The 17,280-nt window shown below is 49.8% G+C and overlaps 5 protein-coding genes across 5 annotated transcripts; 3 read left to right on the top strand and 2 right to left on the bottom strand.

The window, feature by feature from the left end:
• Positions 1-488: 488 nt before the first annotated feature.
• On the bottom strand, positions 489-5,886 carry AtWU_02872 (putative telomere length regulator protein (Rif1); the record flags this gene model as incomplete). The annotated part of the gene is made up of 3 exons (XM_035497985.1): positions 489-2,591; positions 2,640-2,906; positions 2,956-5,886. 3 exons carry the CDS (start codon positions 5,884-5,886, stop codon positions 489-491), a joined length of 5,301 nt encoding a protein of 1,766 aa, XP_035353878.1.
• An 897-nt stretch (positions 5,887-6,783) lies between these two features.
• On the top strand, positions 6,784-8,458 carry AtWU_02871 (synembryn; the record flags this gene model as incomplete). The annotated part of the gene is made up of 6 exons (XM_035497984.1): positions 6,784-6,811; positions 6,861-6,935; positions 6,994-7,229; positions 7,284-7,403; positions 7,461-8,305; positions 8,359-8,458. 6 exons carry the CDS (start codon positions 6,784-6,786, stop codon positions 8,456-8,458), a joined length of 1,404 nt encoding a protein of 467 aa, XP_035353877.1.
• A 660-nt stretch (positions 8,459-9,118) lies between these two features.
• AtWU_02870 (polysaccharide biosynthesis domain-containing protein) lies at positions 9,119-9,808 on the top strand (the record flags this gene model as incomplete). Its single annotated transcript, XM_035497983.1, has 5 exons — positions 9,119-9,163; positions 9,231-9,255; positions 9,309-9,593; positions 9,656-9,692; positions 9,751-9,808. The coding sequence occupies 5 exons, from the start codon at positions 9,119-9,121 to the stop codon at positions 9,806-9,808; spliced, it is 450 nt and encodes a 149-aa protein (XP_035353876.1).
• Positions 9,809-10,470: 662 nt separating this feature from the next.
• Positions 10,471-14,689, top strand: AtWU_02869 (ABC transporter ATP-binding protein; the record flags this gene model as incomplete). The annotated part of the gene is made up of 5 exons (XM_035497982.1): positions 10,471-10,907; positions 10,957-11,620; positions 11,683-13,570; positions 13,624-13,746; positions 13,800-14,689. The coding sequence occupies 5 exons, from the start codon at positions 10,471-10,473 to the stop codon at positions 14,687-14,689; spliced, it is 4,002 nt and encodes a 1,333-aa protein (XP_035353875.1).
• Positions 14,690-14,765: 76 nt separating this feature from the next.
• Positions 14,766-15,739, bottom strand: AtWU_02868 (dienelactone hydrolase family protein; the record flags this gene model as incomplete). Its single annotated transcript, XM_035497981.1, has 3 exons — positions 14,766-15,288; positions 15,348-15,429; positions 15,496-15,739. The coding sequence occupies 3 exons, from the start codon at positions 15,737-15,739 to the stop codon at positions 14,766-14,768; spliced, it is 849 nt and encodes a 282-aa protein (XP_035353874.1).
• Positions 15,740-17,280: the final 1,541 nt, after the last annotated feature.

Genomic DNA, 17,280 nt, shown 5'->3' with positions numbered 1-17,280 from the left:
ACCCCTGTGAGACGCCCCGGAGGATAAGCATGGTTGGTTGGTTGGTCGGTTGGTAAGTAGTAGTAAGCCTCCTGATGGGTGTGGCAGTGAGGATGAGATGACGGACTGACTGGTCCTCCTGTCAGCGGCCAAGGAATGCGCGGATTAATCATCTTGAACTACTAACTAGTTAGTTAAAGAAACTTGTAGTGACTAGTGATTGGGATTAGAATGTAGTTTATGGTATGCTGGTATTACAATTGCATTCTCCAGTCTTAAAAGCGTGATGAGTACATTCAGCTTCCGCATCGTCCATCTTATAATAGAACATAAGACCGAAAGAATAATGGCAAATCAAGCACAGGATCATAAACAAATGAGACTTCTTTTGATGGCCATGGTCACAAAATAAAACAGTCAGACAGACAGACAAAAAAAAAGCAAGGAGTATAAAATATTGATACTAGGATATAGACAAAAGTACAACGCCATCGCTATGCAAAATCCATTCAACCGGTGTTTCTCCTCAATGCCTCATGCGTTTCCACCCGGATATCAAATAGTAAATCGTCAATTTCCTTCAGCGAGTTTCGATCCAACTTGGCCAGTTTCACATCGCTCAAGACTTTACGGAGGGAGTCTGTGATACCCGCCTCTGTGATCTCTGGCTCCTTCTGGCCTTCGGTCTGCGTTGTGCGGGATACTGCTCGCGTCTTCTTTTCCTTCTCCAGATCCTTCTCTTCAGATGGCGCCTTCTTCTCAGGGATGGGGTCGGTCACTGTGGGCGCGTCTTCCATTGGCACGTCATCAGGAGCCGTTTGCTGGGTCTCGGGCACCGGCTCATCCATCAGTTCGTCAACCTGAGCTTCTGTTGGAGGCTGCACTGAGCTATCCGGTTCTGGGAGTTGCTCAGTTGGTTTAGCTTCAACAATGATCTTGGACTCTTTTTCATCCTTGACAGCTTGGTCCACCGCATCTCTAGTAGGAGTCTCGTCGTGATGGGTCTCGACATCTTCTCTAAGTTGAGGCTCTTCTGGTATGCTGTCTTTGGCCTTGTCTTTGGTCGCCTTGCGAGAACGACTAGGTCGTGGTGACCTCTTCGGAAGCGGGCTCTCCTCAGAAATGGCTGGCGCCGCCTGTCCGCTGAGACGAGAGGATCTGCGTTTTTGGGAGCTGTCTTGGGTATCCACGGCCTTGGTCTTCCCGCTATCAGTACTAGCTGCTTGCTCGGCGGGCTTGCTCGTGCTAGTCAGATCACCCTTAGACTCGGTCTTCCGTCGCTTCGGCGCCGATTCAGCAGGGGATGATTCGACCTCCTGTGACACGGTCATCGGTCTCTTAGACCGAGTAGCACGGCCTCCCTCGATATCTACGACAGAAGGCGTCTTTGTGAGTCTTGAAGAGCGACGCCGCTCTTTGCCCGAAGGTGTAGATTGCTCTGCCTCGCGCTTTCGTTTCTTATTCGCACCCTGCCCCGAAGCTGTTGCATGTTCTATACTCGCTGTGTCGTCCAGATCTACAGCGAGTTCTAGATCCTGCTCCAACTGAGACGCAACCTGGGTCTCCATGTCGTCGCTGCATGAGTCCGCTATGTAGTCGTAGCCGTCTGTTTGTTGTTTTTCTTTGTCTTTCGGTTGCTCAGCATTAACCTGGTGCTCTGGCTCGATGACAGGCTCCTCAGTAGCACCAGAATCCGTAACAGGGTCTTGGGAAAGCCCAGAGTCACGAGAGCCATTCTTTGACGAATCCTTCGATTGCCTGTCTTCAGTGGAGAGACTTTTGTCTTCTGGCAATTTGCCTGTCGATGAACGGAGACGCTTCGTCAGTGGCTCTGAATCAACTGCCATGCTTTCATCAGTCGCTTCCGGTTGACTGGACTGAGCGTTCATTGCCTTCTTCTGCCTTGACGAACGCCGGGCCCTCCTCTTCGATCTTCTGCTCCTGTTCGACGCAGTGTTCCCTGATCCTGGTGTGTTCATGTTTCCTGTGTTACTTCGAGGTTCAGGACTGGTCGATTTCAGCTTTGGAGGGGAGGATTGAAGGTCGTTTTCTAGGACAGACTCTTCTGCCGCTGGAGTCGACAGCGATTGGGGTATCTCTGGTTCGCTCAATTGCGTTCGGCTTCGAGTACCCGGCGTAGGGGAAGAACCGAGAAACCCGTATTCGTTGTCAGTGGCGACAGGTGGTAGGGTAGGGGTTTGTGGAGTCCCGGCGTCGGTATCCGCGTTGCGCAGGTCGCGCAAGTGCGGGGGCGTCATGAAACCGAGTTCTCTTGGAGTATTCGTCGGAGGTGAAGACGAACGAAGGCTCTCAATGATCGAAAACAACTCGCTACGCTTCCTAGGGTCTCCGGATCCCGTTGGGAGGGGCATCGAATGACCTGTGGCCACATCCGGATCAGAGTCATCATCAGCCTGGGATATTTGGCCTGCTGGATGTCCGGTCTGCTTCTCCGAAGACGTAGGCATGGCTTTACGCTCAGACCCTCCGGTTATAGGCGACGAGTTCAGCCCCAATGTGAATGGATCATCAAGAATGAAAGCAATGCGAGACTTGACCGATGTGTCGATTGGAATGGTCTTTGCGTCCTGATGATCGGATTGTGCCTCGGACTAAAAAGTCTTAGCAGGGCAAGCTGAAACTTCAAAAAGAATACGTACCTGTGAATTTTGCCGAAGACCATGTGGCTGCTGGAGCTTCATCTGGAGTTCAATATCATGTAGCGCGCGAGATATTGTCTCGGGGCAGGGCAAAGACTCTTGTGATCCAAACGAACAACGCCAGAAATCAAGAAATCTCTTTGTCACAGAGGCATGTGTGGACTCAAGACCCGCACAGATTATAGGCTCGAACTTTTGTACACAGAAGGCGTCGTGAGGTTGTGCTGCTTGCAAGATGTTCAAGACGGCTGACGACAGCGCGCGACACTAATTCTAGGTTAGTACGTAACACAAGCCCCTTGCTTCGTACACTTACAGCAGTAAGGATTCTGCTTTCCACGCCACTCTCGGCGTTTATCTTGCGCTCCCCGTCCTTGAGATAAAATGCAAGGGACTGCTGGAGGTGTGTGAGCATTGCTGTACGGAAAGTAGGTACACCCGATCCCAGTAGAGACGTCAGGCACTCGATGAAATCTGCAATGCCGTTTGGTTCGACAGGATCAAAGCTTTCGTACGACTGACGAAGAGTCTTATCCACGAGTTCGATCAGCTTGTGAGGGAAGGCCATTTCATGAGTTCCTTTTGCCGTCTCCGCCTCGTGGCCGTAAGGAATTGAGAGCGAGAGTTTCAAGAGTGATGCGGAGGGCTTGCAGGTATTCCGTGTCCCTTGTTCTATGATAGATGCGGCAAGAGGTTCCATGGCCATGGTGGAAATAGCCCGATCACCCTTTTCGGTTCTTACGACGCGGATAAGAGAATCAACAAGCGGATTCCAGACTTCGAACACGTCGGAGAACTTCAAGCCGGCAGAAAGGATGTTAACAATGTTCTCATAGTCACGGCAAACTGAGCCGTCACGTTCGCGAGCTGTCTCCATAGGGAAAGAGGATAAAGAGCTTGCAGACAGCTGTGACACAGACCTCCACACGGTTTCAGCTAGACTATCATCGCCAATATGAGCAGCCGCATCAAACACATGTATATCTGCGCATTGGCTAAAGAATTCCAGACGTGAGCTCCTTGATAGCTTGTCACTGCAAGTAGCTTCCAGAACACGGGTAACGAGGCGCGAATATGACGGGGAAGGCCTCGAATGACCAGGTAGTTCACTGATAAATCGAAGAAAATGTAGGATGGGACTGTCTAGACTTGTATTCGCCTTTTGATGACGATGCGTAGGCGTAGTAGCAGCCTGAAAAGTCTCATCGGCTGTCTTGAGGAGTAATTTCTCGGTAAACCGTGCGCTACCAAGACTGTAGATCATAGTGGTGGCAAGAAAGCTGAACCGGTCATAGAAAGCATCCGTTGAGTCCTTCTCGATAGCCGCATTGAGCGAGGAGGGCCCGGCGTTCCAGAGGCGCTGAAGAAGGCCAAGCACGTGTGCTACAGCTTGCATCGATTCTGGCGTGGGCGTAATCTCTTTGCTCGACGCATGTGACAAGGCCTTGGCCAAGCCGATCCAGGCTGCAGCAATATTCGACCGCTCAATATCGGGATTCCAGACAGAAGACTTGAAGATCTCCTCGAAAACGTTCAAAACCGAGGTTATCCTCGACCGAATCCACCTACTGTCAATGGATGGCAACTCTTCAGGGTCCAGCTTATTGCTCTCATTGACCTTGTTCTCCAACCAAACCTTCGCTTGCGGGCTCCAGAGCATATTTGATAGCACGTGGGCTACCCTGTCGCTGAGACTGGGTACAGACGAAAAAATGCTCGAAGCCGGTGAAGCGACATATTCTTCCCAGACGACATCAAGATGCTGAAAAGATGCCGAGGGACGGAAGGCGTAGTAGAGAAGATTATAGTAGCTGCACAAGGCTAGCTGACTGGGTTGTTTGTCTTGCTTCTTCCGATCGAACTGAGAGACGATGGGCTTGCTCAGCATCCGCAATAACGAAGGGCTTGTTGTGTCGCTAGGACTGACGACATAAACAAACCGATTCCAGCCAACGATGGCCTGCGCTTTGATTGCAGAATCACTGCAATTGAAGCATCTCTGCAGCACAAGGACCCATTCTTTGAAATGCTCCCACTGATCGACGTTGAACTTTTTGCTGCGCAAGAGTAAAATAATCACACTCCATATCTGAGGTATGTGGACTCCGCAATCAGAAAGTGCCATCATGCGCGTCATTCGCTCGCACACTTCCGTCACAAGCTTCCTCCGCTCATCGAGAGGTCTGCTGAAGACCTCACGGACGCATTTCGACAAGGTTGGGTTTGGTCCGCACGCTATGGCGGTCTGAAAGCCCACCGATATAGCCTTTATCCTGATATCTTTGACATGGTGTAGCAAGCCGGATATGAGGTGATCCATCCACAGGGATGCATTTGAGACGAAGATCATCTTGGATTGATTGAGGACACGAAGATAGATGCTTAAACGCTGGGACACAATTGCGCTTCCAGTGACGCGATTAGTCAATTCATGGAGAACCGTCAAAATGCGTATTATTCGCGTGTTCGTCATGACCTTGGCGTTAAAGTTCTGGGTTGACAATACGGACAAGTAGTGAGTTACCACGGACTTTGGCATCTTCACATCTTGAAGACAGTTGACGGAATGATCGACGAGAAAAGTCTTGAAGTCATCTGGCAGACGCGCAGAGATCTCACTATGCCAAACCAGTGCAACAGCCAACTTAAGGGCCTGTATTACAAGGTTGGTATGTAGCGGTCCGCCGGTTGTCAAGTCCCGGCTAACGTCCCGATGTATGAACTGCGTGATCAAGCCCAACCTCGCTATGATTTCTTGATCGCCAGGCAGATTGTCATATGCTCTCAGGGCCCCGAAGAACTGCATGTAGGCGTCGAGCCTTGAACTGACAGCCTCTCCAGCGAGCTGTTGTAAGATCGACTCTAGAAGCATGGCGAAGGAAATGGGAGCTTGAGGTTCAGCAGACGGCGAATTGGTAGCAGAGTGAGATGTGGTCGGTTTGAGGATAGATTTTGTAGGTTTGCATTCGTTCGAGGGAGGCAGGGACTTCAGGTCAGATTTAGATTTCGCGGCGGAATTGGTAAACGAGGGAGGTTTGATGTATCTTGTCCATGGTGAGAAGTTCACGCGCTTGGATTGTCGACTTGACGGAGCACCAGTTGAGCCATTGACGGAGAAGGGAGAGTCGCGAGGCGTGTGTACAACAACCGGAGAATCTTCAGTTCGATCATTTTCAGACAGCATACGAGATGATGTCCTAGGTGGAGTAGGCGGACGAGCAGACAGAGGACCGAGAACCTCCACCATATTTCACAGAATCGGACGACGAAAAGAACGGGGACAAGAATGAAAGAAGGAGAAGGAACATCGCGATACAGCCTAGCTAGAAAACCACGCTGTCCATGACCCAGACCGAAGCTGTCGACAAGCATGAGCAAGGATCAAAGCCCTGGTGAAAGTAGGATAGCCGTGCCAGTTTGATCCTACCGGGGCCGCGCCAAGCCACGCAACTCAAAAAGACGCGCCTGTGGCTGAGCCACGCGTAAAGTGGCAGCGCCGCGTTTCATGCCCAAGGCAGTAAGGCACTCAGGCACCACGGAGAAGGCTTCGGAGATGAACCGGAGTTGCCCTCCCCCCAATTCTTTAGTTATTATCTTCAATTTTCTCGTTTCCCCCATTCACGTTGGTTGTTTTCGAACCCAGAACGAGTTGTCAATGTAAGTTTCGTCTACTTAACTACTAACCACAGACCGCATGCATTGATTTATGTCCATCTCGTCAACCTTATGTCTAATACCATTGCTGCATGTACAGACTGCGGAGATACTGTGCAGCCGCTTAGTGCTATCCGGTGGGGTTCTGCTTTATTGCGCTGCGGATCTCTATTCATCAGCGCAACATTAGCTCCTATCCTTATCCGTTGCGCTGCTTCCAGCACCGGAATTCACTACAGCCCATCGGCGAAGAAAGATACTCCAGATCATCCCATAACCTCTGGACTGGTTTTCACCTCTCCAACTACTCTGTCCTTGATCGCGGAGACCCGCTTTCGCTGCGACTTGATCAAGCCCAAGCTAAGTGGGACTTACTGGACAAACTAGTAGGGGTTCACCGCGCCCCGTAAGACGGCTATTGCAAGCCAGCAGTTACCCCTTGACACACTTCACTTCCGGCGCATAGAATTGCGCTAAGCAAAAGTTGATCATGGATTTCAGGCCGCTCCAAGGCCCAGGTATGTACAAGCCACTTCATTGTATAGATCTCAATTAACAAGCGACTAGAGAAGCTGCAGCGAGTCACTAAATTACTGGGCTCTCTCAAAACGGACCTCGAGGCGAAGTCTCTCACTTCGAAGGGTAAGTACACAGGGAATGTAAAATGTACCGGTCTGACCTAGTCACCTGCGTGCCTTAGAACGCGTGCAGACACTCCTGGAGTTGAGGCAGCACGGGACCAACCCCAGCCATGCCCAACCTATTTACTCTAAAGAGGGGATAGAAGTATTAGCCAGATATGGTGTTGATGGGGATACCCCGGATGTGCGTCGTGCCGCTCTACGCTGCGTCGCAAATGCTCTCCTTTTAGATGGATCGATGCGCCAGCTGTTCGTAGACACAGGCTACGGGGGTAAATTGGCTGAGAGGCTCAAGGTATACCCATCCACTTATGTCAACCAGCTCGTGCAGATGTTGACCATCAATCAGTGTGATTCCTCGGAGGACGAGATGGTGATCAGTCGGATCCTGTTCCTTTCTACCTATGACACCACAATGGACTTTGACAATCTTATCAGACACCACTCTCTGGGTGAAAATGTCAACTACGTAAGCTAATGCGTGTCTTGCACAAACCGGAATATGATGGAAGCTGACTGAATCCAGCAAATCGTTCGACACGCTAAACAATTTCCCAAGTCTGGCAAAAAGTCTCTGTCGCAGATGGACGAGTTGGCCCTTACTGATACCTTGAAACTCATTTTCAATGTTTCTAAGATCTATTCTGATTTGGCCGCGACATTCTCGGCTTCGATCCCTCACATCTTTAAGATTATCAACCGCATCGATATCCCTCCAAAGCCTCTGGAAGGCCTCCTCAGCTATCTTCTGAACTGCCTGTCCACGCTTGATCTGGAAAACAAAAAGGGCAAAGTCTTCGAGAGTAGCCCCCTTTTCCCGACCTTCAACCAGAACTGCAATGTCGACAAGCTGATCAACATCTTGGATCAAGCTGTGTCCGCATACGGTCCTGACGAGCTGGAGACCAAGGCTATACCCCTGTTCCATACACTTGTGGTTATTCATGAGATGGCCCCAGACGGCCCCCGCAAATATATGCAATGGCTTCTTCTACCCGAAGAAAATGATAGAAGCCGTCCAATTGGACAATCAGACACACTCTCATCGAAGTTACTCAATCTATCGACCACGCCCTATCCTAATCTGAAGACTGCTATTTCCGAGCTTATGTTTGTGCTCTCCGGCAAAGACGCCGAAAATCTGACAAAGAATATCGGATATGGGTTCGCTGCAGGACTACTAGCTTCTCGCGGCATGGAAATCCCTAAGACGGCAGGCGAAGCATTCGCAACCAACCCGAACGGTTTTGATCCAGATGTCAACCCTATTACTGGCCAGAAGTGGGCTGCAGAGAAGAAGGACGAGGGCCCTCCTATGACCAAAGAGGAGAAAGAAAGAGAGGCAGAGAGATTATTTGTGTTGTTTGAGCGGTAAGCCTCACCCTTTCTCTACCTACACTAATAAATGCTGAGTATCATAACAGAGCCAGAGCGAACGGCATTCTTCAGGTGGAGAATCCTGTCACGCGCGCCCTCCATGAAGGACGTTTCGAAGAGTTGCCCGACTCCGACGACAGTGATTAGACATCATGCTATTCTTCGTTTCCTTACATTGCTTCCCTGTACCATAGTCTAATCTCTGTTCGCCGCCGATAAGAGATTTTTTACCTTTGTTTGATCTCGATGAATCATACGCTATGAATCAGTATGTCAACCTTGATTGGATTGAAGACTGTTTGTCAGAAGAGCATTGAGTGGCGTTTGCGTTCGTCCGCCATTTCTGGATCTTTCCAGTATGATCTAGCATCGCTGGATTGCTATGCAATTAATAAGCGGCAGAGGCAGATTAGTTAGCCGGACATGGCATTTCTCAGACAGCGAGCAATCTAGATAGCAAACTGAATAGATTCGCAGGCCGAAATAGAGATCTGAGTTGTAAATATTCATGCTAGTAACGTAGATGAACTAGAGCGTACATAGACCGGACTCTTAATGCCTGGTGGTGTTTTTAAGATCTGTAAATGACGTACGGCCCAATCGCGAGCGGCGGGGTTGAAGGGCGGCGGCGCAAAAATCTCTCCGCCTGCGGGAAAAAGAAGTCGGGCGCGGGGCAACTCACTTTTCGATTCCTTTTCGACTACTCTGACTGTTAGCCAGCGAATAGAACATTTTTCTACCTTTACACTCTTCTTTTGATATTGTCTGCTTCTTGTGTAATTATTTACCGTCCACACAACCGCCAAGATGTCGAAGCCTTTTGATCCAGAGACGGCGGAGAACTTCGAGGATGTATGTCACTTTTGCGCCTAGATTGCCTATTCAGAATTCCGACCGAGAATGCTGACCTTTCGTGCAGATGGAGAAGCAGTTTGCCGTTAAGGGTTGGTCCGGACATCTCTTATTCGAATTCGTCCCATGACTCACGATTATGCAGCCGTCGAACATCTGATGACATATTGGTCGATTCTGGAGAAGGTCCCCGGCTCGAAACTCCGCCTGACCAAGATGGACGACGAGATCCTCGAGTCTTTCCAGAAGGAATTCCCCGACTTCGACCCTGCCGAGACGCTCGATGAAGACAAGATGAAGAGCAAGGAGGGCAAGGAGAAGTGGCGTAACTGGATCAACCAGTATGAGAAGATTATCGAGGACTTCAACTTCGGTACCATGCTGCGTGCTAGCCCCAAGGTCGAATACGACAGAGATACCACGATCTTCGGTAAGTGAACATGGCTGTGTGGCTTGTCTGGGGGGTTGGAACGCTAGCTAACAGAAGGATAGCCATGCGTATGCAGTTCTACGCCGTCGAGATCGCTAGGTGAGTCTTTCCGCTTCAATAAGAACTGGAAACAATTGGATACTCATACATGGATCAGAAACCGTGCTGGTCTCAACGACTGGATCTACGAGCGCGCGCAGAAGGCCAACAAATAGATGTGAAGCTGCGCTTTTTATCTGGGCCGTGCAGGAACGGCGGCTAGACGGAATGGTTCATCCGGGCCTTTACCGTCCTTGCTTTGCTAGCGTCTCGAGACTATGCAGTAACTCAAGTTCTTGAGTTCGACAGCCATCATTTACTACCATGGCCCATAGGTCTCATCCGGGTGGTCCAGCATAGCGTATATGACCCTATAAAAGAGTGGGGATAGCCCCTCGACAGGGCGCCCTAGGGTGCTACTACCGGAGTGGATACCTGTACATATAACGAGCTGAATCGATGCTTTGGAATGCAGTGATGGATAGAAAGACGTGTGGTTGACCCACTTAATTTTTCAGGTGTACCCGAGAACAATGGCAACGCAACCCATTGTTCTTTTCATCTACAATATGCCCGCATATGGAAAGTGCTTGATATCCGGCCAGATGGGCTAATATGAAAACGAACGTAGCTCTTTGTTCTGATGATTATGCTAAGAAGTACTTGGACGCCTGTTTGTTGGGTGTTCATCATTCGCTTATGTTTTTCTATATGACGCCCTAGCACTTTATACTTCCCTACCATCATCATGTCTTCTTATACGACACCTAAATATTGGAGTCGAAGACCAAATGCTCAACTGAAGATCCCCCGCCCTGGTCAGCCTGTATAGTTCATCATGGCGGCCTTCCTTGCTGGCGCCAGGCGCTTCATACATCGGAGACCGAGGTGGATGTCGCTCTTCAGCTTCACAACGACGAAGCATCTTCCAGTGCTCATAGGAGGGTTTACATTTACGGCCATTTCTAGTCTTTCGGTTCCCATATTCTCCGTACTCTTGGGCGAGATATTCAATACGTTCACACTGTTCGGTGGAGGAAAAGTTGCAAAACAGGACCTAACGCCACAGATCAGCAAATACGCTGTCCAGTTGGTTGGACTTGGAGCAATCAATTGGGTTTGCAATAGTGTTTATTTCATTCTATTCGTGATATTCGGAGAATTTCAGGTTGCGAATGCTCGCACCAAGCTCTTCGAAAGGCTTCTACAGAAGAGTCAGGAATGGTTCGAAACGCAGCCGGATGGCACGAGGGTCTTTCTATCTTCTCTCCAGGGGTATGTCGCACTCTTGTATGCCACTGTCCTAGCTGACGCAATCTTCCAGACAAATCGAAGACCTACAGAAAGCAACATCGCAGCCTCTCGGCCTCGCTTTGCAGTACAGTTTTCGAGCCATTTTCTCTCTAGCCCTAGCATTCTTCACCTCCTGGAACCTTACTCTGGCCACTTTGGCGGGAATCCCCTTCCTCTCGGCTGCTCTCTCCTTCCTATCTACCAGGGCGAACTCGTCTATGGAGGCACAGAAGACAGAGCTGGGTCATTTATCGCTGATAGTCGACAATGCTACTTCATCAATTGATAGCGTCAAGTCTTTCAACGGGCAAGATACCGAGATCCGAAACTTCGTGAGCAGCGTTGACAATGCCGCTATACATTACCTCAAACGCGCGCGCTTAACATCTCTACAAATATCCATATTGCGACTGATGACATTTGGAATGTTCGTGCAGGGCTTTTGGTATGGGAGCTCTTTGGCTACCTCCGGTGAGATTTCAGCAGGAGAAGTGCTCAGGACATTCTGGGCTTGCTTAGCAGCTGCCCAGTCAATGGAGTTCCTCATGCCACAAATTGTCGTCCTAGCAAAAGGAAAGGATGCAGCCATTGCTCTGATCCACACTTTGAGCTCGGAGTCAGAGGATACTGTTCGAGGGGAGGGGATGGGTTCCGTTTATCCGAAGTTTTGCGAAGGCGATATCGAGGTCAGCAATGTAAGTGTGATGATATCCGAGGAAAGTTGTGTGGTACATTGAGCTTATAATGTGTCTATCAGGTCTCCTTTGCTTACCCAGCGCAACCGAACAGACCGGTTTTGAAGTCGACAAGCTTCTTCTTTCCCGCCGGAGAGACAACCTTCGTTATTGGCAGAAGTGGATCTGGAAAGAGTACGCTTGGACAGCTGCTCACACGCTTCTACTTACCAGAGTCCGGAGAGATTCTGATAGACGGGGTTCCCATCCAATCTTTGAGCATCGACTGGATAAGGAACAATATTACTCTGCTGGAGCAGCGAAGCGTTTTGTTCAACGAATCCATCTTCATGAATATCGCCTTTGGTAGCCGCAACTATGAAGGACTCAGCAAGGTTGATGTACGTGAATGTATCGATCTTGCGAGGCTACAAAGCACAATAGACGATCTACCCAAGGGAATTGATACATGTGTCGGTCATGGTGGTGATTTTCTCAGTGGTGGTCAAAAGCAAAGGGTGGCGATTGCGAGGGCACGGTTAAGGGATACGCCTATATTGATAATGGATGAGCCTACAAGTGCGCTTGATGCCACCAACCGCGTCGAAATAACAAAAGCTATCCGGGAATGGCGTCGAGGGAAAACAACTATCATCATCACACATGATATGTCGCAAATCATGGATCATGACTTTGCCTACATCATGGACCAAGGCTCGGTTATTCAAGCTGGCTACAGACATGAACTGGAGGAGAGCAATACGTGTTTTGCTGCCTCGGACAAACTCCATCGTGAGGAAAGTGAGCATGGCGTTGTCCACAGTTCTTCTGATCGATGCTCCAGTGTTTCTTCAAGGTCCTCAATCGAGGGTACACGCGGTCCAAGCCCTGATTCGTTCTCTCGACACAGCGAGCTTGCACAGCGTTCTTATGCTATCCACGGCTACAAAAGAAGCATACAGAGCATTCGTCAATCTGCAGACACTCAAAGGTTCAGACCACGTCGTGAGTCGATTGGAATGCAGATGTTCGAGCTCAATACCGTCCATGTCGATGATACGAACTTCCAGTCCAACCGATTCAGACAAAGTATACTTCCTGTGAATGATGTCGTCAATGAGATTAACAGGGCCAGATCGAAGCACCGAAGCAAGCGGTCATACAAGAATGCAGCACGGCTCGCGCCACAAGAAAGCATGTCATTGGGGCGGATCATGCTGACCATACTTCCTAACCTGACTCGAGGTCAAAAGCTGCTTCTTTTGCTAGGATGTTTCAGCACCCTAGGTCACTCGATGGCTACTCCGCTATTTTCTTATTGCCTATCGAAGCTCCTTGAGACGTTTTACAACAAGCAAGCCAAAGCCTCGACATGGTCACTGATAGTCCTGGGAATAGCCATAGGTGACGGCGTTATATCGTTCCTGATGCATTATCTTCTGGAGCTATGTGGTCAGGCGTGGGTTGACCGTCTCCGCAAAAGAGGTTTTCATCATATTCTTGACCAGCCACGAAAATGGTTTGAAGAAGCAGGAAATGAACCTTCCCAACTCACCTCGTCCCTCAACCACAGCGCCGAGGAGATGCGAAACCTGGTCGGTCATTTCGGTGGCTACGTCCTGGTGGCCACTTCAGTCACCGTGGTAGCTATCATATGGTGCATGGCTGTTTGTTGGAAACTGACCCTCGTGGCAGTGGCTTGCGGGCCGATCATCTATGCCATCACCAGAGGGCTCGAGAAAACCACCGGAATATGGGAGAGACGTTGCACCGGGGTTAAAACGACAGCGTCGGAGATGTTCATCGAGACATTCTCGCAGATTCGCACCGTCCGCACATTGACCCTTGAGCCTTACTTCCACAAGAAGCATATGAAGGCAGCAGCACTGTGTATGGTACTCGGAGTAAAGAAAGCTGTCTATACCGGCTTTCTCTTTGGACTGGTAGAGTCCATGATCATATTCGTCAGCAGTAAGCAGCTGTATATGGAAACCTTGAAACTCTCAAATATCTGACCTGCGCAGGCCTGATCTTCTATTACGGAGCAGTTCTCGTATCATCGCTCGAATTTACCGTCACCAGCCTCATGACAGTCTTCTCTGTCCTTCTCTTCAGCATCGGATACGCAAGCACAGTACTATCATGGAGTGAGCCACCTACCCTATAACCATTGCCCACGCCCACAGCTAACACCCCCCAGTCCCCCAGATCAGCGTTTCCCACATAATGGCCAACCAAGTCCTACGTCTCGCACACCTCCCACGCGGCGCATCCCACGAACACCGGGGCACTCTCAAAATCACCACAGCCGCACCAGTAAAGATCACGAACCTAAACTTCCGCTATCCATCCCGCCCGGACGCACACGTCCTACGCGACATATGCATCACCATCCCCCGAAACCAAAGCACAGCAATCGTAGGCCGATCAGGCTCCGGCAAGTCCACAATAGCATCCTTACTCCTGAACCTCTATGAAGCCCCCACCACCACAAACAGAACCTCCCCTATATCCCTAAACGGAATCGACCTCCAACGCATCCACACCCCAACCCTCCGCTCCCTCATCACCATCGTCTCCCAACGACCCTCCATCTTCCCCGGCACAGTAGCAGACAACATCAGCTACGGCCTCGAACCCGACTCCCCACTCCGCACAATGTTCCACATCCGCGCCGCAGCAGAAGCAGCCGGGATCGACGACTTCATCACATCCCTGCCCAAGGGCTACTTCACTATGATAGGCGACGGCGGGGCCGGTATGTCGGGGGGACAAGCGCAACGGCTGGTAATTGCACGGGCGCTGGTGCGACAGCCACAGCTTCTTATCCTGGATGAAGCCACGTCCAGCCTGGATCCGAATAACGCTAAGATCATTCGACGGACCGTGCAGAGGTTGGTCGCGACGCGGAAGGGCCTTACTGTCTTGATCATTACGCATGCAAGGGATATGATGGAGATTGCGGATAATGTTATTGTGATTGACAAGGGTTGTGTGGTGGAAGCGGGGAAGTATAGGGTGCTTTCTCGGCGGCAGGGTGGGAAATTAAGGGCTTTGATTGAGGAGGGGGATTCTGAGGTGGATGGATGAAATGGGGGTATGAGGGAGAAAAAGAAGAGGGTATGAATAAACAAACACCCCTCCCCACATAGCTGATGCAGAATAATCAATAAGACACCTTCGCAAACTGCTTCTGAAACCACGCAATCGCCTGATCCTCCGCCTCCTCCGCCTGCGCCCTCACATCCTTAACCATCACATCCGCACGCACACAAAACCCATGCCCAGCCCCGTAGTAGATCTTCACCTCCCCCACATCCCCCTCTCCGACGGCTTTCTCAATCTGCTTAATTTGCGGCATTTTCACCGCAATATCCAGTTCCGCCATCGCAAAGCTTACAGGGATCTTGATCTTCTCGATATCCGCGGGGATCTTCAGGTTGCTGGGATGGCCGGTGAAACCGGCATCGATTAGGGGTTTGCCATCTACTTTGTCTTCTTCTTTGTCGTGTGCGAGGTACACGGTGTGTTGCCCGCCCCAGCAGAACCCTGCAGCTGCGATGGGGAGGTTGGCGCCTTCGTTGCGCCGTACGGCGGTGAAGAATGCCTTGACGGTGGGCCAGGAGGTGGTGAATTTGGTGTGGTAGACGAAGGGGATCATGGCGTACATGGCGCAGGCGATGTGGTATCTACATCGTGTGAGATTGCACTATAGTAGTTGTGCTGGGTAGGTGTGTGTGAGACTTACGGTTTCGTGATCCAGTCCATGATGGATGAGGTCTTCATTATTGCGGATAGGGTGTTTAGGGACCAGACTGGGGCGGCGTGTCCTGGTTATCCAGTATATATATTAGTACACCTCCACACGAGTCTCTAAAAATAGGTAGTACACATACCATTCATGAATTCAGGCAAATACACCTTATACCCTCCCTTATCGGCATAATGATCAGCCAGAATGCGATTATTGACAAACTCCCACCCAAACGCATCCGGAATGATGATGATGATTCCCTTGATGGGGGATTCTGTGGACGTCGGTTCCGTCACATATGCATTCAGGCCATGCAAGGTGGTGACTGTTCCTCTGGGCGTAGCGTCCTCGTGCACGTGGCCGCTGAAGCAGTCGGGACACGACATGATGATAAATATATATCTATATGACGTAGTGGTAGTTGAGGTATGTGTTAGGTTCTGCTATGGTCTTTCTCGATATGAGTTGAATAGTTATTGAGTAGGTTGATACCTAGGATCGACCTGCCAGGAAGATAAGCTTTACGCAGAGCGGGGAACTGGTTGCTTATGTGTTGCTGTCAGTTGATGTGGGAAGGTAGGTTCCATGGCATGGCGTAGTGGGTTTAGCCAGGCAGGTTCGGGATTGCCGGAGGTAAAATTGGTTAAGTCCGGGATAGTGAGAGGGATGGATGGGTGGATACAGTTGGTTCTTGGATTATCTCCGATGTTGAATTCTGATTGAGCACTGCGCGGAGAGGAGGCCTGATTGAAAGAGGGAAGGAGCTTGCGTAATATGCGTGAAGGTTTGTCTGTGCATGTTGTCCTTGGGATCATCCTTGACTTGGTGTAGTTTGTACTCTCCGAGATTCAATGGCTGTTGCGGGATGTGATGGGATTGGATGGGAAGCTGGGTAGCTTGGGTATTACTACTTAGTAGTAGGTAGTTGCTAGCTGGACGCCTGAGCGGATATTGTAAGATTCCAAGAAGGGTTTACGGATCGGTGGGATTTAACGGCGCTTTCAAGGCAGGATGATTGTGGCGCATGCTGCTTTGTTATTGGTCCACAAATTGTTAAGCAGATCTACAGCTGCAAAAGGCTAGTTTATAAGATTTGTCTCCAGATGTCATGCTGGAGAATGTCGCCCTCAACGCCTGTCTAAGTCTTCGTCGTACGCCTTCTTACTAGAAACCTTTTTACATGTCATCAGGCCCAAATTTCTTAGCATTGGCATGATCGAAAGAGATTATTTTCAATTATCAGTGCAGAACAGCGGTCGTGAAAAGACCATATGGGCTGAAGAGAGCCAAAATAAGGTATCAAAAGGCCCTATTATCAACAATCTATCAAATTTTCCGATAGTAGCGCGGAGATTTGCATCAATGCCGTCTTTTCCTTCTCTTCGGCCTTTAGGGAATTCATGAATTATCTCCGAACTTGCGGTACTCAGATGGCCCTAGCTGATCGACGCCCAAACTTTTTAGCCGATGAAAGGCTCTAATCATATCAATCTTTAGCCGATGAAAGGCTCGAATCGTCTAAATCTGAGAAGAGCCGGCCCACTCTTAAGTCCACCGGACAAGTTATTTTCCAGCCTTCATCAATGGATATGTTATTCGGGCATAAGTCAGCTAGCGAGGGGACAAAAGGCCCCCGACCAAGTTCTCGCTTGAAGAATGATGGATATTGTTCTCATCGCATTGAGTGAATATAGTTGAATCACAGAATCCCAGGTTATTTCATTGCATTTGGTTGAAATTGGAGGCCATTATCATGGAATGTGAGAACGTCTGAGTCATATAAGTCAACAGTTGAGTATCCATAATCACGATGCACGCAACTCGGTATTCATTCTCAAGCTGGTGGGTTTCACTGGAAAGCGGCCAATTTGCACGAACTCGATACCCTCTGACCGACCTGTCGAGGAGCCAAGCGTATATATATCCG

This window comes from Aspergillus tubingensis (assembly GCF_013340325.1).
Source record: "Aspergillus tubingensis WU-2223L DNA, scaffold_4, whole genome shotgun sequence".
NCBI classification, from domain to species: domain Eukaryota; kingdom Fungi; phylum Ascomycota; class Eurotiomycetes; order Eurotiales; family Aspergillaceae; genus Aspergillus; species Aspergillus tubingensis.
The sequence above is the reverse complement of the archived record's forward strand: the minus strand, read 5'-3'. Positions and strand labels throughout refer to the sequence as shown.